General features: G+C 42.4%; 1 protein-coding gene across 1 annotated transcript; it reads right to left on the bottom strand.

Annotated features, from left to right (window-relative positions):
- On the bottom strand, window positions 1-27,000 carry LOC129830257 (sodium-coupled neutral amino acid transporter 3-like). Its single transcript, XM_055892682.1, has 16 exons — window positions 26,823-27,000; window positions 22,663-22,787; window positions 21,334-21,409; window positions 21,088-21,203; window positions 20,135-20,208; window positions 19,650-19,742; window positions 18,996-19,077; window positions 7,421-7,503; window positions 7,115-7,173; window positions 5,510-5,635; window positions 3,627-3,706; window positions 3,300-3,400; window positions 3,026-3,150; window positions 2,222-2,366; window positions 1,885-1,988; window positions 1-1,644 (listed from the first exon to the last, which is right to left on the bottom strand). The coding sequence occupies exons 2-16, from the start codon at window positions 22,719-22,721 to the stop codon at window positions 1,540-1,542; spliced, it is 1,428 nt and encodes a 475-aa protein (XP_055748657.1). The 5' UTR covers window positions 22,722-22,787; window positions 26,823-27,000; the 3' UTR covers window positions 1-1,539.
- Window positions 27,001-27,688: the final 688 nt, after the last annotated feature.

The following is a 27,688-nucleotide window of genomic DNA, read 5'->3' as shown; positions in this document are numbered from 1 at the left end:
GACTGAATACTGACAACCATTCGTCTTTATTGAAAATAGAATATAATTGACAATGGTGCCATGTCAAACACAAAATGTGCTTAGCAACAGACGGTAGGCTGGTGACATTACAAAAAGCTATCACCTTTTTGTAACGATGTCTCCAAGACACTCCGCCGTGTCCTTCCTTAACAAGCATTCAGCCACCCAAATGGGCTCCGAGATCCTCTTGCGCCACATTAACTATTGCTTGTATGTCAATATTTGACCTCAGTCTCCACTATACAAATCATTATAAGCAGGGACATGAACTGAACATTTGCACAGACTATACATGTCAAATAAGACACAGCTGAATGTCATCATTCAGTTTATATGGCACTCGCTTCTTCATTATTGCCTCCTTGCTTTGCTGGATGTCAAATATACAGAGACATTATTGCGGATTCCCAATTTGCATAACACCAACATAAAACTTTTTCACAAAAGGAGAACGTATGATAATTATACTATACAAAGTATTTTGGGTTCACAGTTGTTTTGTACACTATGCTCATTATGTGTTTTGAAACGTGTCATTTCATTGTTCTGAATATTGTGGTGAAGACTAGATGGGATACCAAATTGAAGACATAGTGTCCAACAGATTTCAAAGCCAAACTTGCAATATCTTGAAGAGACTGATTCTACAGAATGATGAAATTAGATAGCTAAAAATATTAACTATATCTTTCTCATTCTAATAGAGATACAGAAAAGACTGGTTGCTCCATGATAACTGGAACATTTGAGTAAATACATTATTTGGCATGAAGCAACATGATAAAATATAAATAGGTAAACCATACAGAAAAGTGTTTAATTTATCATTCTTGGCTCATTTGGTTTATTATGGTCTGCAGCTTCTGAGATAAAAAACTGGACACTACCAGTCCCACAACTCGGTCAATTACCTCAACAAATGTTGCTGAAATGACGTTCAACAACCAAATCTAGGGTTTCACAAACAGGGTAATGACATAAAAGTAAATCCCTTTTAGAAGAACATTTTCTTCTCCTTAAAGCTGGTTGATTAAACCACAGCCGATATTTGATCGAGAAACGAACCTGGGGTGAATTGCTTGGCAGTTGGGTAGCTAAGGACTGACTGTTCAAGAGATCAAGTCCCCTTGCATAGAGAAAATTAACCCTTCCCCTCTTCTATCTCTGTCACTTTTTTAATGGCTTTTGACACAGGCAGCAAGTAGTGGTTTAGGGGTTTCCACAGGCAACACCCTCGTCAGCTCCTCTGACACTGCCTAGAACTCCTACCACAAAGAGAGTGACATCACTTTGTTCCTCAAAGACTCGCCTCCATTGAAGTGTAGCATGTCCATTTGATTTGAATTGGTGGGGAAATGGTCTTACCATTGTGGTGGTATGGTAAGACTCATGATCATGTGGGTCCAGCATTTCGACGGTGTTTGATCCTTCTTACAATCCAGACGGGATTGAGAAGTGGCACGGCGACAGGGCGTGCTGCTGTGTGGCGTTTGGACCCTTATCGTCAATGGATGTGCTCTAATGTCCACCTCCAGCTCGTTTCTCTCCGGTCGTCCAGTCAATGATGATGAATGTCAGGCTCATTGACATGAAGATGAAGCCCATGGCTGTGAAACAGGCAGCCTGAAACCAGCCAGAGAAAGAGTTGTTGGAATTTGCCTTAAAGTCAATCATGTTGTTAAAAATCTCCACCCAAACCCGGGTTTAGGATGTTTTTACTGGCACCCATTGTGATACCACCCACTCCAAACTGTAGCGAAAGGGTCATGCTATATGGTGCCAAAACCTGGGGATTATGTGGGGAGTTTTAACAAACGTGTCTAGACAATGGAAGGAAAATGTATGAATGATGTGAAGACCTACTGTGATCTTTGGTCTTGACTTCATTGGTTCTTGTTCAGTGGGAACAATGCGGATGTAGAATAATCCTGGGAGAATGAAGATCAGGCTAGGTGCAGTGGTGGCCCCTGGACAGATAAAGGAGACAATGAGTTGTTCCACTGGTAAGTACTCTTGTATGAGGCATTTGTAATATATCATGTCAATATGAAGGTCTTCCTTCCCATAGTGTTAATAAGGATGATGATGATGAAACATGGTACAGTGTGTCTGGTTGGTTTGTGAGTATGGAGAGAATGAGCATCGGAGGCTGGACGGCAAGAACTGTAGTAGTCTATATTCATGAATATATAAGTCTCACCAATGATGCCAAAGATGTCTCGGATGTTGGGCACAAGGATGACGAGTACGTTGACCACGAAGAGGAGACACAGGGCGATGGTGATGTGGCGTGCCCAGTGGAAGGGTTTCGCTGGGAATAGGAGCTGGAGAATGGCTCTGCGAATCTGGAAACCATACACAACAGAGAAGACTCAGAGGAGTGTCTAGGGTGAAACTTGAAACATGGCTGTGAAGTTATGAGGTATGTGTAAAGTCAATCTAAATGAACAGAATGTAGAATGTACAATCTGGCATCAGCTATTCTGTGTGACACAATAGGTTAACATTTAGAGTGAAATGGATATAAAAGTAACTGCCAAAATAAAGGAAACAACTGAGTAAATGAAGGATACAAATTATATTAAAAGCAGGTGCTTTCACACATAGGAGCATAGGGAGAGAGTGTGTGTGTGTGTGTTTGTGTGTGTGTGTGCGTGTCAGTCACCAGATCTCAATCCAATTGAACACTTATGGAAGATTCTGGAGCGGCGCCTGAGACAGCGTTTTCCACCACCATCAACAAAACACCAAATTATGGAATTTCTCTTGCAATAGAGTTCCAGACAGTTGTTGAATCTATGTCAAGGCGCATTGAAGCTGTTCTGCTCGTGGTGGCCCAACACCCTACTAAGACAATGTATGTTGGTGTTTCCTTTATTTTGGCAGTTACCTGTACATCAAGGTCGGTTTTAAAATGAAAACAATGTTTGAAAACCACTTGAAGTGTCTTTAGAAATACAGTAATTTGAGTATGTAATTTGAGCTTATGAGAGGAGGCTCTTACAGGGAAAAGAACCACAGGGACAGTAAGGGTGACTGCCACCAGTACGGCCACACGCACACACAGGATAAGTGTGTCCAGAGGGTCCACTTTGCTGTAGGTGTGCAGGAGCTCAGATTCTGTGTTCACTACATAAACATATATACGCAAACACGCATACACACACGCACACACACAAACACGCATGCACACATTGAGTATCATTTGAAATACTAAAATCATTCTTTTTTTCTGTAGATTGTATACAACTAAAGCCCTCTTGAAGCCCTGGTCTTACCGTAGAAGGTGAGGTAACCAAAAATGGCAGTGAGGAGGTACATGACGAACATGCCCATGATGGACACATTAGCAATACCCTGCATACGCCTCTTGGTGGCACTTTGGTGGAAAAGAAAGCATTTTTTTTTTCAATTAATGAGCTACAGTAATGATATTACATTTATTACATAAAAAATGACCCTTGATTTAATCAAAATCCAACAGGTGTAGGTACATGCGTATGTACTGTACTGCAAATGAGTATCAGTAAAGAAAGATAAAGGCTGTCATCCCAGCATGCTATGGTGTTTATGAAGGGAGCTAATTGGGAGTTTTATCGACTTACTTTTTCAGTTCAGTGTAGATGGGAAGCACCTCGGGGTGACAAACAAAGGCGAACGCTAAGATGGGGATGGTGTACGCCGTCTGAAAACCATAGAAAGGTCAACTAGAATTAGAGGTGTCGCATGAGGAGTGTTTGAGGAAACTCACAAGACTGTGTGGATTATTGTGCCACACTGGCTCTGCCTAAAAACACATGGACAAGCACTTGTCCGGGCAGCAGGGTTGGGGAGAAATGGATTACCAAAAAACAGTAAATGTAATCCGTTACGTTACCAGCAAGAATATTATAATCCGATTACAGATACTTTTGAAAAACTAGATGATTACTTCAAGGATTACTTTTAAATTCAGAAAGGATGTTTGTGGGGGAAAAAACGTTGACACTTCTGTTTTCTCAATGAGAGAATGCCAAGAGTGTGCAAAGCTGTCATCAAGGCAAAGGGTGGCTAATTTGAAGAATCTCAAATATAAAATATATTTTGATTTGCTTAACATTTTTTGGTTACTACATGATTCCAAATGTGTTATTTCATAGCTTTGATGTCTTCACTATTATTCTACAATGTAGAAAATAGTAAAAATAAAGAAAATCCCTTAAATGAGTAGATGTGTCTAAACTTTTGACTGGTACTGTATATATATATATTATATGTGTATATATGTATATATATATACATATTATATGTATATATTGTATATATATATTGTTGAAGAATATAACTTATAAATGCGAGTTTAGTTCAACTGTCACACTCCATGAGAACCCAAAATATAAGCTTGTATTACTCCAATGTTTGTAAACATTGTAAATGTAAACAAACACTGTATAGCCTCATAACATGGTTAAAACAATATTTTGTATATCATGGATGGTCAGTCCTTGCATCCATAGCTCTGTCTATTAATCTGAGAGTGGTTACATTTCTCCAGGCCCATCCCTCAGCTTTTTACCAAAACAGAGGCGGGGCGACCGTTTTGTTATTGTTTCATCTGTGGATTTGTCATTTAAACAGCTGCATATGATCAAGATATCAAATTGTCACCAACAAAAAAGTAAACAATAGGCCTATAGCAAATGCAGCATATGGCATTCATTTTTCACATGTAATTAGCACTTTTCAGTAGTGCTCAAAGCATGCCATTCCAGCATTTATTTTTCAACTCGAAATCAATGAGCCCAATCAGTCCTCCATGACAACAAAATCATAAACAACAGAGTGGGGTTGGCTAATAAGTCCTTAGTTTTGGGGTCATGCTTAGATAAAACCAGTTGGCTAATCTATATTTCCGAGTCCTATTCTTGCAGATCAAGGGGTATAACATTTATTGTAATGACAGGAATTCTGATAGACTTTGGTTTTTAATGTAAATACATAATATTATTGTATTATATGTAGTAGAAAGCGATGGGTTAGAAGAAGCCTACATAATCAACCCATAAAGTAAAATTGAACATCCATATATGGCCAGCTATGTAAACTTTGAGATTGATTTATCCTGCAATAAATATAATTTCATTGGTAACATACATTTTTGTCTTCTTCTAAAGGGGAAAGTAATCTAAAAGTAACTGAATGTAATCAGATTACGTTACTGAGATTGGGTAATCCAAAAGTTACATTACTGATTACAATTTTGGACAGGTAACAAGTAACTGTAATGGATTACATTTAGAAAGTAACCTACCCAGCCCTGCCCGGCAGTAACATGATATCATGTCATTATAATATTGAATGACCTCTGCTCCAACTGCAAATAGCTCCTAACCTTATGTGGTCTTAACACAGTAAGAACCTAAGAGCAGAGGTGATGTGGAATAAACACAAACAATTATATTTGAACTGATATTTGTGTAGCAGTGCCGTAAACACTTAATTTCCTAACCTCCTGGTTGATGGTGAACATTCTGCCTTCGCACTGTCCCTCTTCCACGGTGTTGTTGATGATTGTTGTGTGATTTCTGCCATATGGCACCAGGGGACAGGGGATGTTGAACTTCTTGTATATGACCTTTGAGATAGAGGGAGAAAGAAAGAAAGAAGCTGAGCTATCAGAGTTAGCGGAACAGTTTGACCCTCTATCACTGACAACCATGATGACATACTGTATCTCTGGTTAATTTGTGAATTGCTGTCCCAAGCCTCATTCCTCCTTCGGTTAATTGATCAAGTTCAACGATAGAATTTGTTACATTATTAATGTACCTTTCTGCAGCATTTTAAAAAGTATCTTGTTAATGCCCAGAACTGCATCAGCAACATGCACAATAGTGTAATCTAGGATTGTGCTCAATTATTCAAGCAACCTTGAATTGTAAGTTCTGTATTTATTTTCTTAGTCAACCTTGTGTTCTGTTTCGTTGTGTTCTTGAACGTAGCCCTGCTTCTTTGTGTTCTTCAACATAGCCCTGTCTTTCATTTTTGTTCATTGATTTCACCTGTGTTAGTTACTCACCTGGGCTCATCAGCTCCTTATTTAGTTCAGTTCATTCTGTTTTTTTCCTTTGTGAGGTATTGTTAATTTTGACTCTACTAAGCCTTTTCCTAGCTCATTTGTGAGAACCAGTTATAGCCTTCTGTCCCAGTTTTGATTCACCTACCTGTGTATGACCATTGCCTGCCTGTGTACGACCATGATTCCTGTATTCTGCGAAGGGGAAATAAACACCTACCGCGCTCTTCGTGTGAATCTACACCTTTTTCTCCCTGAGTATTCATTACATGAATAGTATCAACAATTGTTGAGGTATAGATTTTACTTTTGACAACATCTAAATAATTATTGGGACGAATATGGTTCATTTATAATGTTGCCCCCCTTTTTCCTTGTATGTAAACATAATTAGATAATTACCTATTTCAGAAGGTTAACTTACAGATGTAGGATCTCAATTTGCAATGCAGGAAATGTAAAACTTTATGTTTAAAAAGGCTAATGACATTTGTAATTTCCACTTTGAAATTTCAGACTACATTTTCCCTTATGAAAAATGTATCAACTCCCACAAAAATGGTCATTCACTATAATCCACATAATACTTCAAATTTCCTGTTGGTGCAGTATTTTCCTGCAGTAGCAAACTGTCTCAAATTAAGATCCTACACCTGTATCCATGTTAGCAAATTTCCCCAACAAGGCCTGGCTGGCAGTGAGTATAGGAAACAGGAGCTCACATGAAATGTCATGCGAGGTAGAGTGGCACAAGATAAAAATATCTCCTCATAAATTATCAAGGGCACATTAGAATCACAGTCGTTAGTCATGTCCTATGATAAGCTGTGAATACTATGGACACATCTAGCCCATTAACAAGGGTGAAGAATCACTAAAACAGACAATCACCAGGAGAGATTTAATTTCCCAAAATGGTGAAAAGCATATGCAGTATTAGTTTAACATTGAAATGTATGATTGTTGGTATAATATATAGTGTAATATAATAATACAACATAGACATCTGTCGTCAGATGTCATCAAAAAGTCACTCACCGAGGAAAGGAAGAAGACCATGCAGGTGAGGGAGAAGCCACTGGTGTAGCCCAAATACCCTGCAAGATGCAGTCAAGGATTGTTACTACAACAATAACAACAACCATCCCACAGCCCAGCTGACAATGTTTGGTTTCCAGAACACGTCTGCTCCTGACCTAAAATAGGTCCTAAACAGATACACATCCAAATGTTTTGTTTTATGAATATATGAATCAAGAGGTGCTGATTGAATGATTGACAGACATAGACTTCATTAGCGGCCATTATGAAAGGTCGAAGTTCATGATGAGATCAGTCACATACCCAATTGTCTCATCAGGGCAAGTGGAAGGATGACGCACACACTGACGATGATGATGAGGTAATTCCCGTTCAGGAACCACTCTCTAGTTTAAAACGTAAAAAAAAAACACAGCCAGACACAAAAGTTAGTTATTTCTAGTTTCATTAAGGCGTGTAATGTAGACTATGTAGAAAACATACTGTTTAGGGGCAATTGATTTAATCTAAGGGAGAAATAGATTGGCTTTTACTAACCTCTCACCATTACCAATAACAGGGGAGATTTGCATTTTTTGAGGGGGGGATAATATTTATTCCTCTGTAACTTTCTCACTCATCATTATTCACGATTCATTCAAGATTATCTGTAATCATGGTAGCATCCACATTAATGTAGAAGTGTTCAGAAACATATTACATTCTTATTTACAATAAAAGTGACTCCATAATGACACAATACATTATTTACCATTAATTTCTATTGGGCACAACATAATCTGAAACACAACCAAAATAATACACGATTGATGTAGTTATTGTGTGCTAGGAATATGGGATCAAATGCTAAACTTTTGACTACTTTAATACCAGTACACATATAAGTGACTTTGTCCAAATACTTATGACACCTTCAGACTAGATACATAAAGTGCTTTCATTTCTAAACAGTAAAACAGATATGTATGAAAATACCCTCAAATAAAAAGGTGACATTCTGTACTGTCACCTCATTTGAAACATTTGATCTCAATATTTACTATATCATTGCGCTGCCGAACAGGAGAAATTTAGAGGAACAACCCCCATTACGTTTCTTTCTAGAAGTCCAGTCAGCCCAAGAGGCAGCCGCAAAGTTGAAAGAGCTGGACGTCAAGATGGTCTTTGAAAGTTCTGGACGGGAAGAGTTCCAAATCACAATGTCGAAACGTTTCCAAACAGGTACTTCACTGTTTTACAACCTTCATTGAAACCTGTGGATAAGTTTGGGATATGATATGGAGTACGCAAGTACAAAGTGCACGTGCGCGAAACAACAAGTGGGCATTTGATAACAATCCGTAACTCAATCTCCCTAGGCCCATACAAGAGGAAGATCTCCTGCCCTGGACAGGCCCCTCATTGTTACATCTTCCAGGGGCTAGACCATCAGGACAAGGAATGGCCAGAGGTGAAGTGTTGGAGATGTGGAGATCTTAGACACAAATCCAGGGTATGTGAGTCTACAAGCAAGTGCACTCTGTGTGTAAAAGAGGGCCATGACTTCTTCAAGTGTCCCCAGTCTTATGCCTACAAAGTGAAGGTTGGTCCACAATCCAGCCCAGAGGAAGAGCCAGAAGAGGAGACAGAGCCACCGACCCCGACAACGAGTTCCATCGCTCGACAGGTCCGAGCGCAGCTGAGAGACAGGTGCCAGTGAATGAGAGAGAAGCCGAGGGAGCTGAATCCAAGAGTGAAGGCGACCAGATCTCCGAGGAAGGTGTCGGCGAGAGTATCCAATCCTCCAAGTTCAGCCACAGAGAGAGTGAGGAACTCCTTTGAGGACGAGAGCGAGTCAAACTTCAGTACTAATTACCCGACCCCCGAAAAGAGAGAGAGAGAGAAGAGGACGATTCCCTTTCCCCCTGCCCCCGCCCCTCTGCTCCCTTCCCCCCAGAGCTAGTACCCCACACCGCTCAAGCAGGTGGAGTGAAACACCGTTCACACCTCAATCTAAAACCAAGTTAAGAAGAAAGATGAGAAACCCAAGGTGTAGATGGAACACAGTAAAAGTACATCTGAGACACTCCATTTAGTATAATATGTTACGTCTCGTATGGTATGTATTAATTTGTGGATGTCCATCAATCATTTCGTACGATGTGTTACAAATTACAATTCGTACAATATGTTGTGCATTGCAATACGTACAATATGTTACAAATTTGCAAAATGTATGATATGTTACGAATTACTATTTGTTGTGGCTAATGTTAGCTATCCACCCCTACCAATAACCCTACTAATTTCAGTGTCTTGGATTAACATTTACTATGTTACGTCTAGTCTATGAGACCAGGCTGAGAAACTAAGTCCCCAGCAGAGGGTAAGTAAATAATCAAAAATAATTTAGAAAAACAGACTTTGTAGACAATGATGATTTGATATTGGAGTACATCTTTAGAGGAACGAAAATAAGAGTGATAAATGTATACACAGCATCTGATCCAAATAAGATTTTTTTTTCAACATGTCAACATTTTGTTACGTTTGTGGCGGATGAATCAGAATTAGTTGTGTAACATAGATAATTAAGATGTCTTATCTGCATAATATGCTTATGTGATATACTGGTTGTTAGAATGTATCCTTTTGGACTATAGTGTATGTATCCCTTCGGACTCTGGTGTTGGCAGTTGTACTTTTCCCTCAGCTGGGGCTCAGTCACTTGGGGCCCAGAGAGGGGAAAGGACAGGCTTGTCTTTCACATGTCCTTGGTGCTATGCAGAATATCAGAAAGGAAAGAGGACAGGATGGAACATTGTCTTCATATGTGAATGTGTCTTTACCTATTCTTAAACCATGTGAAGGGATGGCGTGATTAATGGGGAACCAATTACTTGCATTCAGAGACTTGTCCCGAAACCACTTCTGCATTGTCCTGGCTGTGTGCTTAGGGTCATTGTCCTGCTGGAAGGTGAACCTTCGCCCCAGTTTGAGGTCCTGGGCGCTCTGGAGCAGGTTTTCATCAAGAATCTCTCCGTTCATCTTTCCCTCAATCCTGACAAGTCTCCCAGTCACTGCCGCTGAAAAACATCCCCACAGCATGATGCTGTCACCGATATGATGGTACTAGGTTTCCTCCAGATGTGACGCTTGGGATTCAGGCCAAAGACTTCAATCTTGGTTTCATCAGACCAGAGAATCTTGTTTCTCATGGTCTGAGAGTCCTTTAGAGCCTTTAGGCAAACTCCAAGCGGGTTGTTATGTGGCTTTTACTGAGGAGTGGCTTCCGTCTGGCCACTCAACCATAAAGGCCTGATTGGTGGAGTGCTGCAGAGATGGTTGTCCTTCTGGAAGGTTCTGGAAGATTCTCCCATCTCCACAGAGAATCTCAATGGGTGAACCCAATGAGTGATCATTGGGTTCTTGGTCACCTCCCTGACCAAGGCCCTTCTCCCCCGATTGCTCAGTTTGGCTCAAGGAAGAGTATTGGTGGTTCCAAACTTCTTCCATTGAAGAATGATGGAGGCCACTGTGTTCATGGGGACCTTCAATGCTGCAGAAATGTTTTGGTACCCTTCCCCAGATCTTTGCCTCAAAACAATTGTGTCTCGCAGCTCTACGGACAATTCCTTCATCCCCATGGCTTCGTTTTTGCTCTGACATGCACTGTCAACTGTAGGACCTTATTTTTAGAGGTGTGTGCCTTTCCAAATCATGTCCAATCAATTGAATTTACCACAGGTGGACTCCAATCAAGTTGTAGAAACATCTCAAGGATGATCAATGGAAACAAGATGCACATGAGCTCAATTTCGATTCAGTAATTATAGTATATGTGGTGATTTTAATACGGTGACAGAACCTATTGATCGGATATCTCAGACAATTTCAGACATTTAAATATTAACTTGAACAGTCTATTTACAAAGTGATATCTGATTAATCATATGGTTTTGAAGTGGCATACCTATATGAAAGCCTGTTCCCACCACCTAAACAAGAACATCTGATTACGAGTTATGAGATAGCAAGTCATAATTATAAGATAGTAAGTCATTATTATGACATAGTATCTAATGATTATGAGTTACTAATTCATAATTATGAGTTACTAAGTCATTCCTCAGCTGTTTACCAAATAAAGTGTGGGGATAATGCTTTAATGATGTCACGGCTGTTGAATGAAGTAGACCAAGGTGGTGCGTCGTCAGCGTACTGTCACGTTCCTGACCTATTTCTGTTAGTTTGTTATATGTGTTAGTTGGTCAGGACGTGAGTTTGGGTGGGCATTCTATGTTTTCTGTTTCTATGTTGGTTTATGGGTTGCCTGGTATGGCTCTTAATTAGAGGCAGGTGTTTGGCGTTCATCTAATTAAGAGTCATATTTAGGTAGGTGTTTTCACAGTGTTCGTTGTGGGTGGTTGTCTCCTGTGTCTGTGTATGTCGTTGCGCCACACGGGACTGTCTTCGGTTTGTTTGTTCTGATGAAGAGGAAGAGGAAAGCCGTTACACGTACATATTACTTTATTATTATGACGCCGACAAAAACAATAAACAATCCAAAACAAACCGTGAAGCTTAAGGCTAAGTGCCACAAACAGTCAACTTCCCACAAAGACAGGTGGGAAAAAGGGCTACCTAAGTATGGTTCTCAATCAGAGACAACGATAGACAGCTGTCCCTGATTGAGAACCCTACCCGGCCAAAACATAGAAATACAAATAATAGAACGAAAGAACATAGAATACCCACCCAAAGTCACACCCTGACCAAACCAAATAGAGACATAAAAAGGATCTCTAAGGTCAGGGCTTGACAAATAATAATGCCGTTAATGTTTGAATCCCAGATTGCCCTGCAGTCGACCTATAATAATGACTTACTATCTCATTGTTATGACTTACATACAGTTGAAGTCGGAGGTTTACATACACCTTAGCCAAATACATTTAAACTCATTTTTTCATAATTCCTGACATTTAATCCTAGTAAAAATTCCCTGTTTTAGGTCAGTTAGGATCCCCACTTTATTTTAAGAATGTGAAATGTCAGAATAATAGTAGAGAGAGATTTATTTCAGCTTTTATTTCTTTCATCACATTCCCAGTGGGTCAGAAGTTTACATACATTGTTTAACTTGGGTCAAATGTTTCGGGTAGCCTTCCACACGCTTCCCACAATAAGTTGGGTGAGTTTTGGCCCAATCCTCCTGAAAGAGCTGTTGTAACTGAGTCAGGTTTTGTAGGCCTCCTTGCTCGCACACACTCGCACACACTTTTTCAGTTAGGCCCAGTTATGCTCAGTTATGCCCACACATTTTCTATAGGATTGAGGTCAGGGCTTTGTGATGGCCACTCCAATACCTTGACTTTGTTGTCCTTAAGCCATTTTGCCACAAGTTTGGAAGTATGCTTGGGGTCATTGTCCATTTGGAAGACCCATTTGCGACCAAGCTTTAACTTTCTGACTGATGTCTTGAGATGTTGCTTCAATATATCCACATCATTTTCCTACCTCACGATGCCATCTATTTTGTGCAGTGCACAAGTCAATCCTGCAGCAAAGCACCCTCACAACATGATGCTGCCACCCCCGTGCTTCACAGCTGGGATGGTGTTCTTCGGCTTGCAAGATCCCCCTTTTTCCTCCAAACATAACGATGGTCATTATGGCCAAACAGTTCTATTTTTGTTTCATCAGACCAGAGGACATTTCTCCAAAAAGTACAATCTTTGTCCCATGTGCAGTTGCAAACTGTAGTCTGGCTTTTTTATGGCGGTTTTGGAGCAGAGGCTTCTTCCTTGCTGAGCGGCCTGTCAGGTTATGTCGATATAGGACTTGTTTTACTGTGGATATAGATGCTTTTGTACCTGTTTCCTCCAGCATCTTCACAAGGTCCTTTGCTGTTGTTCTGGGATTGACTTGCACTTTTCACACCAAAGTACGTTCATCTCTAGGAGACAGAACGTGTCTCCTTCCTGAGTGGTATGACGGCTGTGTGGTCCCATGTTGTTTATACTTGCGTACTATTGTTTGTACAGACGAACGTGGTACCTTCATGCGTTTGGAAATTGCTCCCAAGGATGAACCAGGTCTACACATTTTTTTCTGCGGTCTTGGCCGATTTCCTTTTGCTTGACATCATGGGAAAATCAAGAGGCAGGTACAGGTACACCTCCAACAGGTACACCTTCAATTGACTCAAATTATGTCAATTAGTCTATCAAAAGCTTCTAAAGCCATGACATAATTTTCAGGAATTTTACAAGCTGTTTAAAGGCACAGTCAACTTAGTGTATGTAATCTTCTGACCCACTAGAATTGTGATACAGCGAATTATAAGTGAAATAATCTGTCAGTAAACAATTGTTGGAAAAATGACTTGTGTCATGCACAAAGTAGATGTCCTAACCGACTTTCCAAAACTATAGTTGGTTAACAAGAAATTTGTGGAGTATTTGAAAAACTTGTTTTAATGACTCCAACCTAAGTGTATGTAAACTTCCGAGTTCAACTGTATCTTATAATAATGACTTAGTACGTCATTATTATGAGATAGGACGTCATAATAATGAGATACTATCTCATTATTATGACTTACCTATCTCATAATAATGACGTACTATCTCATAATTATGACTTTCTATCTCATAACTTGTAGTCAGATAAAAATATGTGGGTGGCGGGAATGGGCTTCCATGCAGATACAAAATAATGTTTAAAAAAATCTACTCTGTGCGCAAATGTCAGAGATCCTGCCTGGTTGATTTCAGTACGACGTTTACCAGTGCGTGCTGTAGTAAAGTGGAATTGTTTTGTCATGATGAAGAAAATATAACACCTTTTAGTGAAATACTACAAAACTAAAGAAATATGGAATCTGATGAGAATTATGATGTCGGCCTATGTATAAATCCCAAGTCCATCTTCAATATTCACATGGATGACATTACTAAAGAAGGATGGTGGACAATATTATGCATTGACATTACTAAACTAATATTGTGGACAATAATTGTGGACAATGCATTGTGAAAAGTACAATTTGGAGGACAAGATGCCTATAATTTATAAAACCATTTTTTTGCTCAAACACTATATATATTTATTTTTTTACAAATAAAAATGTAAGAAAAAAACAAGAAATATGATGGACTCCAAAAAACTTCCATGGATACTATTAAATCTGTAAATCATGTTATGTAATTGTGAACTCAAATACATTGATGTGAAAGTTTATTTGTATTTGTGTGAATTATTTATGATTATAAACTGGGTGGTTCCAATCCCATTCATTACATGTTGTGTATTTAACCCTCTGTTTCCCCTCATGTCCTTGTTAAAGTTTGTTTTGTTTGTATGTGATGTGCTATTTAGTGTTGGTGTCATTTGGGTTTTGTACCCACTTTGTTATTTTGTAAATTTTGGATGTTTTGGAGTTTTGTCAGCATTTATTAAACAACTCCGTTTATACCAAGTTCGTTCTCCTGCACCTGACTTCCCTGCCACCAACACGCACCCCTTACAGAATCTCGGACCACCTATGGAGTCAGCAGGAGAAGGTACCCCGGCCATGGAGGTGGAGGAGTGCGTCCAGGAGCATGCGGAAATGCTTTACCATCTGGGCGCCGCCATGGATCGCGTTGTCCAGACAATGGACCGCTGGGAGAGACTGGGAGTTCTTCCAGCGCCTCCACCAGCACAACCGGGGTCTATCCTGAGCACCCCTTTCCCGCCTGAACCCAGTGGGATCCGTCTCTCCATGCCACAGGAATACGACGGGAGTGCTGCCTACTGCCAGGGTTTCCTCCTCCAACTAACCCTCTATCTGGCCACGGTTCACCCAGCTCCATCGGACCGTGAGAGGGTCCGCCCTCATCTCGTGCCTCACCGGGAAAGCCCTGGAGTGGGCCAACGCCGTATGGAGAGAGGGAGATGCGGCGTTGGACCATTTGGAGGAGTTCACATGGAGTTCTCCTCAATGGTAGAGGCGCTCACTCGTTGGACCATTTTGAGGAGTTCCGGGCAGTCTTCGACCACCCGCCCGAGGGCAGAGCGGTAGGTGAGCGCGTCTACCATCTGAGGCAGGAGACGAGTAGCACCCAGGAGTTTGCCCTGCAGTTTAGGACCCTGGCTGCCGGCGCGGGATGGAACAACAGGGCTCTGATCGACCACTACCGCTGCAGTCTGCGCGAGAACGTCCGTCGGGAGCTGGCCTGCAGAGACACCACCCTCACTTTCGACCAGCTGGTGGACCTGTCCATCCGGCTGGACAACCTGCTGGCTACTCGCGGTTGTCCAGATCGGCGTCTGGTGGTTCCATCCTTCCGCACCCCCTCTCCGATACCCATGGAGCTGGGAGGGACGGTGTGCAGGGAGACCAGAGGGGGTTCCGGTCGTGCACCATCTGTGGCCGCAGAGGTCACACTGCTGGTTGGTGCCGGGTGTGTTCCTCTGGGAATCGAGGCAGCAGGCAGGGCGCTCTGGCGTCACCCCAGGTGAGCTGGCACCATTCTCACCCAGAGTCCTCTGTTGCACATATGTTTGTGTCTGTCACTTTTCCTGAGTTTTCCTCGCATTCCCAGCATAAGGCGCTCGTAGATTCAGGCGCGGCTGGGAATTCATTGATAGAGCGTTAGCTCATAGTCTAGGGACCCCCATTGTTCCCGTGGATGTGCCCTTCCCCATTCACGCCTTAGATAGTCGACCATTAGGTTCAGGGTTAATTAGGGAGGTCACCGCTCCTTTGGGCATGGTGACGCAGGGGGGGTCACACGGAGAAAATGTGTCTTTTCCTTATTGACTCTCCTGCGTTTCCCGTGGTGCTGGGCCTACCCTGATTAGGTTGTCATAACCCCACTGTTTCTTGGCCACAGAGGACTCTCACGGGGTGGTCGCGAGAGTGCTAAGGTAGGTGTTTAGGGGTTTCCGTTGGTGCTACTACGGTGGAGAGTCCAGACCAGGTCTCCACCGTGCGCATTCCCCCTGAATATGCCTGATTTGGCTCTCGCCTTCTCTAAAAAAAAAGGCGACTCAATTATCACCTCATCGACGGGGCGATTGTGCGATAGCTCTCCTGGTAGACGCTGCACTTCCCAGGAGTCACGTGTATCCCCTCTCACAGGCGGAGACGGATGCTATGGAAACATATGTCTCCGAATCCCTGCGTCAGGGGTACATTAGGTCCTCCACTTCACCCGTCTCCTCAACTTCTTCTTCACAAAAAATGAACGAGGGAGGTCTGCGTCCGTGTATTGACTACCGGGGTCTAAATCAGATCACGGTGAGGTATAGTTACCCGCTACCGCTCATAGCCACAGCAATAGAGTCATTGCACGGGCGCGCTTCTTCACCAAACTAGATCTCAGGAGTGCTTACAATCTGGTGCGTATCCGAGAGGGAGACGAGTGGAAGACGGCTTTCAGTACCACCTCTGGGCACTATGAGTACCTCGTCATGCCGTACGGGTTGATGAATGCGCCATCAGTCTTCCAAGCTTTTGTAGATGAGATTTTCAGGGACTTGCATGGGCAGGGTGTAGTGGTGTATATTGATGACATTTTGATATACTCCGCTACACGCACTGAGCATGTGTCCCTTGTGCGCAAAGTGCTTGGTCGCCTGTTGGAGCATGACCTGTATGTCAAGGCTGAGAAATGCCTGTCCTTCCAACAGTCCGTCTCCTTCCTAGGGTATCGCATTTCCACGTCAGGAGTGGAGATGGAGAGTGACTGCATTGCAGCCGTGCGTAATTGGCCGACTCCCACCACGGTTAAGGAGGTGCAGCGATTCTTAGGGTTTACCAACTAATACGGAGGTTTAACCAGGGTTTTGGTCAGGTAGCGGCTCCCATTACTTCATTGCTGAAGTGGGGCCCGGTGCGCTTGCAGTGGTCGGCTGAGGCGGACAGGGCTTTCAGTCACCTGGGGGCTTTGTTTACCTCGGCTCCCGTGCTGGCCCATCCAGATCCTTCTTTGGCGTTCATAGTGGAGGTGGACGCGTCCGAGGCTGGGATAGGAGCTGTGCTCTCTCAGCGCTCGGGTACGCCACTTGTGCCTTCTTCTCGAAGAAGCTCAGCCCGGCGGTGCGAAACTATGACGTGGGGGACCGTGAGTTGTTGGCTGTCGTCAAGGCCCTGAAGGCGTGGAGACATTGGCTTGAGGGGGCTAGACACCCTTTTCTCATCTGGACTGACCACCACAATCTGGAGTACATCCGGGCGGCGAGGAGACTGAACCCTTGCCAGGCAAGGTGGGCCATGTTTTTCACCCGTTTTGTGTTGACCCTTTCTTGCAGACCAGGCTCCCAGAACATTAAGGCAGACGCATTGTCCCGGCTGTATGACACAGGAGCGGCCCATGGATCCCACTCCCATACTCCCCGCCTCTTGTATGGTGGCGCCGGTAGTGTGGGAGCTGGACGCGGACATTGAGCGGGCCTCACGTGCAGAGCCTGCCCCCCCCCCTCAGTGTCCAGCTGGGCGTCTGTACGTTCCGTCTGCTGTCCACGACCGGCTGATCTATTGGGCCCACACGTCACCCTCCCCTGGTCATCCTGGGATCGGTCGGACGGTGCGCTATTTTAGTGGGAAGTACTGGTGGCCCACTTTAGCTAAGGACGTGAGGGTTTATGTTTCCTTCTGCTCGATGTGTGCCCAGTGCAAGGCTCCTAGACACCTGCCCAGAGGTAAGTTACAGCCCTTACCCGTTCCACAACGGCCGTGGTCGCACCTGTCGGTGGATTTCCTAACCGATCTTCCACCTTCACAGGGTAACACCACGATCCTAGTCGTTGTGGATCATTTTTCTAAGTCCTGTCGTCTCCTCCCTTTGCCCGGTTTCCCTACGGCCCTACAAACTGCAGAGGCCCTGTTTACACACGTCTTCCGGCACTACGGGGTGCCTGAGGATATAGTGTCTGATCGGGGTCCCCAGTTCACGTCAAGGGTCTGGAAGGCGTTCATGGAACGTCTGGGGGTCTCGGTTAGCCTTACCTAAGGTTTTCACCCAAGAGTAACGGGCAGTTGGAGAGAGTAAACCAGGATGTGGGTAGGTTTCTGAGGTCCTATTGCCAGGACCGGGTGGGGGAGTGGGCAGCATTCGTGCCCTGGGCAGAGATGGCCCAGAACTTGCTCCGCCACTCCTCCACAAACCTCATCCCCTTCCAGTGTGTATTGGGGTATCTGCCGGTTCTGGCTCCTTGGCATCAGAGTCAGACCGAGGCTCCTGCGGTGGACAACTGGGGGGGGGGGGGGGGGGGGGGGGGGGGGGGTACTGTCACGACTTCCGCCGAAGTCGGTCCCTCTCCTTGTTCGGGTGGTGTTCGGCGGGCGACGTCACCGACCTTCTAGCCATCATTGATACATTTTTCATTTTCCATTGGTTTTGTCTTGTCTTCCTACACACCTGGTTCCAATCCCATTCATTACATGTTGTGTATTTAACCCTCTGTTTCCCCTCATGTCCTTGTCAGAGATTGTTTTGTTTGTATGTGATGTGCTATTTAGTGTTGGTGTGTGACGGGTTTTGTACCCACTTTGTTATTTTGTACATTTTGGTTGTTTTGGAGTTTTGTCAGCATTTAATAAACAACTCCGTTTATACCAAGTTTGTTCTCCTGCGCCTGACTTCCCTGCCACCAACACGCACCCCTTACAATGGGTATGACAAAACATTTATTTTACTGCTCTAATTATGTTGGTAACCCGTTTATAATAGCAATAAGGCACCTCGGGGGTTTGCAGTATATGGCCAATGGGTCGTGCCTAAGAACAGCCCTTAGCCATGGTATATTGGCCATATACCACACGGGCCTTATTGCTTAATTGTAAAATGTGATTTCTTTTTATAAAGATTATTTTTAAACAAAAAAAGAAATGTGCTGCTCCACTTACCCAGTGTTCGATGACAAGCCCAGGAAGGCTTGAATGACCAGAGGCAACTCATACTTCACAATGAAGAGGTAACTGGACATTGCTGGAGGGGATTAAACATATTTCAGAGTTGTTAACTTCTATTTTCAAAAGAAAACCGACACACCCTGCCCATTTACCTGTGTTTAAAACACAAACATTGGAGGAAAAAGTTCTGTCCTGAACCACTTTTATGAGCCATGAAATCCATGAGTGTCGCGAAGCCATGAGTGCATTTGTATGTGTCACTGTGGTTATTTTCAAAACAGATACTATGTGTTAGTGGAAGTACTGTACATGGATATACACTCAGTGGCCAGTTTATTAGGTACACCACACGTTCACACAAATGGTTCGCTCCTACAGATATTTTCTATTAAGGTATCTTTACTTTTACTCAAGTATGACAATTAGGTACTTTTTCCACCACTGGACGACAATACCACGTTCCACTCCTATCAGCTAAAAACAAGAAGAAGCGGTTCGAGTGGGGCACACGATCACCAACACTGGACAATTAAGGAGTGGAAAAACATTGCCTGATCCGACGAATTCTGATTCCTGTTGTGTCATGCTAATGGAAGAGTCAGGATTTGGCGTCAGCAGCATGAGACCATGGCCCCCCTAGCCACTTACCGCCGATGTTGTGAAAGGTTATAATGACTCCCGCTGCTATTTTTCCTGGGTGTCCAAAAGCACGGAAACCCAGCTGTTCATACGCACGAATACCTGAAGCAACAAAAGAGACATTAGTCTGTGAAAGAGTAGAAATGGAACATAATCTATCTGTCATGTTATAAGAATACACTTTTATCTAAAGCAACGTACAGCAGATAGTGCATACACTTCAGTATATGTGACCCCAGCAGGAAATCAAACCCACAACTACTAATTTACAGACAGCATGGCTCATATAGTGGATCCCTACTACAGTTTTCTCTATAGAAAAGCTATGTATTTCTGTGAAGGGTTAAAACAACAGGGTTTTCAATGGTCCAGATGTGAAGGGAAAGTTTGTTCACAGAAAGTTTACTTTTCTCATTTTGTTATGATACACTCTATGATTCAGCTACTAATTTGTCTTTGATTCCATGGGCTGGTCCTTAGTGACACATACTCACCCACAACTCCAGCACTCTTAAGCAGAAGGTGAACCGAGTAGCTGGACAGACAGGCGATACATATCAACAGGATTCTGCGGAGCACAAACAACTGACTTAGACATTTTGGAATGGTAAACAACATAATTGATTTCATGTGGTTTCATCCAATGTTAAAATAATGAGTAGCCGACCTCTTCACAGATTAATCAAACAGTTTACTACGAAGTAAACACTGGAAGAAGAAACTGGCCTCCTGTGATAGCAACTTGATAACGACAATGCTCAAATTATTTATTCATAAGCATTCAAAACAAATGTGACTCCTGCCTGAACCTGACATGAATGTGAGCAACCCAAAGTGCAAAGCATGCTTGAGAGCCATATATGTGGTTTGCCCACACGCAAGCTGTGATTCATCTGCCAACTCTAAGCTATATTTAACTCCTGAAATTTGATTTCGAAGTTGCATGTGTCTCAAATCTCACCATTAAAATTACATATGGACACACCAACACACACCACTCTTCTCCACTGTTCTTTTAACCATTCAAAGACCATAAATGTCAAATATTATATTGACTATTTTTAATTACATTTTTGTCAGCTTTCCACTGTACTGTTTTGGTAACATTGTTGCAACGCATTATGCAGTAACAGTGTGTATCAAACCATATTGGGAGTAGCTGCATCTGTGACCTTTTGACAAAAAGAAACACGAGATAAATAATCCTTCCCCCCCAAATCTTGACCTGGCAAGTTAATATTTAACTTGGTGGGGGTGTGTGTGTGTACTAATTCCCCACTGGGCACACACTGGTTGAATCAACGTTGTTTCCACGTCATTTCAACAACTTACGTTCAACCAACGTGGAATAATCATTGAATTGACGTCTTTGCCCAGTGGGTTGTCTGTTGTCACTTCAGGGAATCACATAGGGACACGGCACACATGAGTGTGCTGCTGTACTCACATAAAGAGAACGATGCCTGTGTTTGACATGGCGTATGACAATCCCAGAATTCCACTTCCCATGATGGCGTTACTGAGGTTAAAGACGGACATTCCGAAAGAGGTTTTTCCCTCAAACTGCCAAGGATACAAATACATGAATGTCAGTTGTTATAACTCCTCATAATGACATTTCATGACATGACATCTCAGCATAAAAACGATGACTGTCGGTTCCAGACCTGTGGCCATAGTTCGTCATACTCACATCTGTAAACTGGGGCTTCTTGGTCCCATCACTCTTATGTGGTAACATCTCCTCTTCCTCTTCTGCCTGCGGGATGCTATTATGTCAATCAAACCAAGGAAATAGAAAACACTGAGGTTAAACAACACTCAGTTTTATCAATGTCATAAATCAGCCAAGCATCATTATAATCCATTGGGTGCTTAAAAAATGTTGTCCATGAAAGAGTACTGTATCCATTTAAATGTTTAAAATGCATAAATGTAAAAACGGTGAAATGTAAAAACTAGTATTTCCGAAAAGCACGTTTTCACAGGCATTTTTCCAGGTATAGATAATATACACTCAGTGGCCAGTTTATTAGGTACACTCATTTAGTACCGGGTCGGACCCCCCTTTGTCTCCTGAACAATCTGAATCCTCCGGGGCATGGAAACTTTGCTCAATTGATATCAAGGGACCTAACGTGTGCCAGAAAACATTCTCGACACCAATACACCGCCACCACCAGCCTATACCGTTGAAACCAGACAGGATGGAGCCATGGACTCGTGCAGCTTAAGCTAAATCCTGACTCTGTTATCAGGATGACACAACAGGAAACGGGATTCATAGGACCAGGCAATGTTTTTCCACTCCTCAATTGTCCAGTGTTGGTGACCGTGTGCCCACTGGACCCACTTCTTCTTGTTTTTAGCTGATAGGAGTAGAACCTGGTGTGGTCGTCTGCTACAATAGCCCATTCGTGACAAGGACCTACGAGTTGTGCGTTCCGAGATGTCATTCTGCACACCGCTGTTGTACTACGTCGTTATTTGCCTGTTTGTGGCCCACCTGTTAGCTTGCATGATTCTCCCCCAACCTCTCATCAACGAGCTGTTTCCGCCCACAGGACTGCCGCTGACTGGATATTTTTTGTTTGTCGCACCATTCTTGGTAAACCCTAGACACTTTCATGCATGAAAAGCCCAGGAGGCCAGCTGTTTCTGAGATACTGGAACCGGTGCGCCTGGCACCGACAATCATACCACGCTCAATGTCGCGTAGGTCACTTGTTTTACCCATTCTAATGTTCAATCGAACAGTAACTGAATGCCTTGATGCATGTCTGCCTGCTTTATATAGCAAGCCATGGCCATGTGACTTACTCTCTGTAGGAGCGAACCATTTTCATTAATGGGTGGTGTACCTAATAAACTGGCCACTGAGTGTAATTATAGGGTGGTAATAGTCTTCTTTGTCAGAAAACAAACACAAATACACAAAAAAATACTATCATGCACACAACTGGGGGAAAGATATTATCATGCATGCCAGGTAGCAATATGTGCAGTCAAAGAGGACACATACCCATCTTCGAAAGGGACAAAGCCATGGTGGAGGCCATTTGATAGCTTTTGGAGTTCCATATTGTTTTAGCTGATACAAAGACGGGTGGGTGTGACTGATGGTTCTTTACTGGCTAGAGTTCCAATCTGAAACAAAGCAAACAGGATTGACCTTAGATAAATGAGCAAGTTATCGTTTGCATGTCATTCAAGATGATAGACAAAAAAATGTGTAGTCAGGTTTGACCTTCAAAGAAAACGGTTTGGGGAATTTGCACGTCGCAAAGCCTAGACTCTTGGGCTGGGCTCTCCAAACCTGTTCCTGGAGAGCTACCCTTGAGTAGGTTTTCACTCCAACCCCAGTTGTAACTATTCTGATACAGCTTATCAACCAGCTAATTAGGGTTGGAGCGAAAACCTACTCAAGGGTAGGTAGCTCTCCAGGAAAAGGGTTGGAGAGCCCTGCTCTAGGGTAACTGTGGGAGTTGTCAAGGTGTCTGCTGTCACTATGGGACCACATGTCTGCTTCCCACCAGTGGAATCTATAGCACCACTCTCTCCTTGCATGTGTCATTTCATTTGACAGCTCAGGTTGCAATGCCAGAAATGAGACGTCTGACTACTTTTGAAATCCTTCCAATAGAATTCCTTTCAATAGAAGAGGCTAACAAACGTAATAACAGTATCCATTACCAACACCTGGAAGCACTGTGTTGTCATCACAGACTTTGTTGTGAACACAGACTCTGTTGTGAACACAGACTTTGTTGTTCACTGTTATTTTTCTAGATTTTATTTATCCAGAGTGCCATTCGTCTCTTTTTTAATCGATTTGGATTTCACCCTTGTCCCTCTCCACTGCAGGGCTACCATAGGGTAAGATACCAGCACTATGCTAACTGAGGTGCCAGCTGTGATTTGATGTCAGTACAGACGAAATTGGCAAACAATAAATATTGCAATTTGCTGAACAAATAGTGTCATACGGGGCTGCTTACATATCACCTTCTGATACATTGACAAAATAATTATACAAGAAGATAAGGCATGTGGCCCTTTATCAAGCCTAGTGAGTTGTGTTGGCTCACAGCTTAGGCAATGTTGTATATTATATTTTTATAGCTAGGCTACCTTTGTTCTCAGTGTGCTGTATTTACAGACAATAGTCTTTTCATTCAGAAACATATGGTCTTACTAGCCAAAGAAAGCTAAACTTTAAAAATGTAGTCCTATGATTAACTCATAACTAATGTTCTTTGCTACCCCCACACAACATTTCTGTCTATTTTATTATGGCATAAAAGTAAAACCTAAATATCTTGGATAGTGCTTTTGAAAGTAAGCTTTTCTGTTTGACCTTTACCATAGAAAACATTACTGCTTCTTACAAACTGTGTTGCGCTTCTGAATTCAATGACCCTAGGGAGGTGTGTTTTATAACACAAGTGATGTGGGACGTTGGAATTCACATTTATATGCACGCCAGAATTTTTCCTAACCCCTGAGATGGATACGTGGCTCACTGGCTCCCAAGTTGCAGTTTGGAGCAAGTCCAGGTTTTTACCAGCTGCAACTCCCCACCAGTTGCTGGAGATCTCAGCCTTGTAACCTATCATGTCAAACGCGATTTTGATAATGGTTCGACTCACTCTGACATCACATGATGCATCACATGCTTTTCAAAGGTGATTCAGGTAGCGGGCACCCTACATACCCTAATATATTGGATGATCCCCCAGAATGTGCCTTCTGATGATGACCCATACTAAGTGTACAGTACTTTGATATGGGTAAATTGTACCTAAATTCTACCCTTTGGGCCAACTCTAGTTTCTATATCAATAATACCCAACAGCATTTAGAAAAGCCACGTGTAAAATCACACCAGTTCAGTGGAAAGAAATAACTCCCAAACATAAATTCTGGTAGTGTTCAGCTCCCATTGGTTCCTGCAGATTAGAGTACAGTAGGTGTTGGTCTGCTGTTCCTACAGCCATTTCACCAACATTCCTTTCTCTGTCTCTCTTCCTTTTCACATTTCGACATTGCTACGTTACGTGTGGGATTTTTCTCCTTGCTAAATCTCTCCCTACTCCCTATATCTAATCCAATACATCAAGAGCCCCTGGAAATACGTTTTTTACGTAACCCAAATGCTTTTTTATGACAGGCACCTTGTTGTGAGTGAACGGGAACTGTCGGGCAAGCTCATACTTGCATTGTGTTTTTGGAATCAAACTCCAGAATATGCCTTTCTGCTCGGTTCTCACTTCGCACCAACACAAAATGTCTCTGTTGAAATCAACACCCAACGACCACAACTACAAACAAACACACACATACATGCACTGGTGACCCATTCACACACATGCACACACACCTAGACACGCAAGCGCGCAGACACACCATCTATTTTTGTATGCGTTATTTACATCGCAAGGCTCTTTCGTTGAAATGTAGTCTTTTTCTGATGTTTATGTTGGATATTTTAGGAAGCCAAAGTGGTCGGCAACCAATACAGCCAGGAAGTCCTCTCTGAGTGAAGAAAGATGTCTGATAATGTAAATCAATTGTGTGATGTCAGGTAAAAAAATGCAATGGTCTAAAATTAGAGTGGTATGGAAACCATCTATAATTTCCGATAAAATGGCTGTTTTAAGATTTCGCTAAAAAAGAAAACTAGTTAGATTTCTGATCTTATGTATTATTATTATTGACTGACCTATCAGAAAACATATAGCCTAATCTGTAATGGGAAGAAAAAGTCGTGTATAACCTGTTGAATCGTGCATTCGGCCAACAGAGGACCCAAAAATAAGTGCCACCATGTGACGCTAGTTTGGAAAGGTGGATAGACATTGCCTTTCTAAAACTTAGAGACAATAAGAGGGCTCTTTGTACAAATTAAAAACCTTGAGGGACATATTCATATGTTGACTATGTCTTGTGTGAATGTGAATCTATCTAGATAGCTTTGTCGCTTTTGATTCATCCAATTGTGATGGTGGTAACTTCCCTCTGTTACTGTATCTAGTATTAAACTATTTATATGATACTGTACCAAGGCTGAGTTTCTGAGTGAGTGAGGGAAACAAATGTGCCTGTAAATAGGGAAAGTATATTGCAGCAGAGTGCAGCACATAAAACCCCCTTTTCTGTGCAATAAAGCAGTGTATACATTACATATTATGTAATAACCTTAATATAATTTCTTGCTTTCCATTGGCCGATTGAGAGGTTTTTATGCTTTAGCAATAGTCCTGGAGTTAGGTGTAGTTGTACACTTGCCATCGAGGCTAGTGGATAAGAAAATGGACTGGGTAAATAAACTATGTATGAGATTTTGTCATGAGATTCTATTTGAGGAAGAGCTATAAATGAAGGTCTCCAATGGTACAGTAGGATCAACTGATTTTTGTATTTATAGACAAAGAGGAAAAGGGGGTTTTGTGCTCAAACAACTATATTCGAAGGCACTCCATTAGACACTATTGTCCAGTAGACACTCTCTCCATTATAACAATAGAGTTTATTATAGATCCATTGTTGAAAACATACTGTGACGTTTCGGTCAAGGGGGTTTTGCATTTACAGACAAAGATCCAAGATACTGTTGTGTTGGGTTGTATGATTCACATTACAAAACAGTCAACTGCTATTCTGAGCAATTTCTTGAATACAGTGTCAGTCACACAAAGAAAGAGACAGTGGCCACTGAATTCACTGTCAGTTGGTGTCCTTACTCTCATGAGCTCACTCGACCTATCACACAGTGTCTGTCTGTAACCTTTCCAAATGGGCATATTCAGACCAGTCTTCCAATAATGCATTTGACACCCACCAACTCAATCCATATTGGTAGAAATAAAAGGGCTTTTAAAAGCTTCAAAAGCTGACAACCAAAAACAGTCAAAAATCCACACATGAAACTGGTCAGGAAAACATTCCCAATCATGAATAATGAAAAAAAGACTTTAGTGCTTCAATATGTTGTGGAAGTCAAGAAAATCAAGTAGTTCAACTGATAATGACAAATTCCACAAACGCTACCTCACAACAAACCTTACTGATGTGGATCAGTGAAATTCCCATAGTATTTAACCCTTCTTGTAAAGTACTTCATATGACCCACACGTGGCATGGCAATACATAGAGAAGAAAAAAAGGACTGGGTTCTCTTACCTTCTAATGCTGAACATGTATAGTTTCAATGAAGACAGAGAGATAGTGAAGGGTGTCCTGAGAAAAATATATGATTCTTGACCAAGGTGTTGTTTTTCTCAGTTGTAATTGGCCTGAATTTAGAGACAAGAAGAAAGAACAGAGAGTGTCTGCTTAGGGGAAAGGGAGACGATTTGGGTGGGAGCACATGTATAGGAAAAAGCACTAAAAGGGAGGGCTGTTCAAAATTATGGTCTCAAGTTTCTTGTGATGTCACACATGGCCACTCCTATCTCTGCTGTCAAAAACAGGCATGCAGGGGCATATTCTCACAACAACTCTGGTGAATTGCTCCATTGGGATTCCATCACATTTGGAAGAGGCATTGACTTGTCTTATCAGAAGACTGTATTCTCACATGCCCTCTCCTCCCAAAAATTGCAATAATAGAAATAAATATGGTGAGGTGATCAATCTCAGGTTGCATAAGAGTCTGGCTCAGTGGAATGAGTTCAGCCCCCCATGAGAAATACACTGGAAGGGAAAGGTAAACCACAAGGCACCACTATGAGAGTAACAGTGCATTCGGCCAACAGAGGACCCACAAATAATTGCCACCATGTGACGCTAATTTGGAAAGGTGGATAGACATTGCCTTTCTAAAACTGAGAAACAACAAGAGGGCTCTTTGTACAAATTAAAAACCTTGAGAGACTTATTCATATGTTGACTATGTCTTGTGTGAATGTGAATCTATCTAGATAGCTCTGTCATTTTTTATTCATCCAATTGCGATGGTGGCAACTTCCCTCTGTTACTGTATCTAGTATTAAGCTATTTATATGATACTGTACCAAGGCTGAGTTTCTGAGTGAGTGAAGGAAACA

The sequence above is a fragment of the Salvelinus fontinalis genome, chromosome 31, assembly GCF_029448725.1.
Source record: "Salvelinus fontinalis isolate EN_2023a chromosome 31, ASM2944872v1, whole genome shotgun sequence".
NCBI classification, from domain to species: Eukaryota; Metazoa; Chordata; class Actinopteri; order Salmoniformes; family Salmonidae; genus Salvelinus; species Salvelinus fontinalis.
The sequence above is the reverse complement of the archived record's forward strand: the minus strand, read 5'-3'. Positions and strand labels throughout refer to the sequence as shown.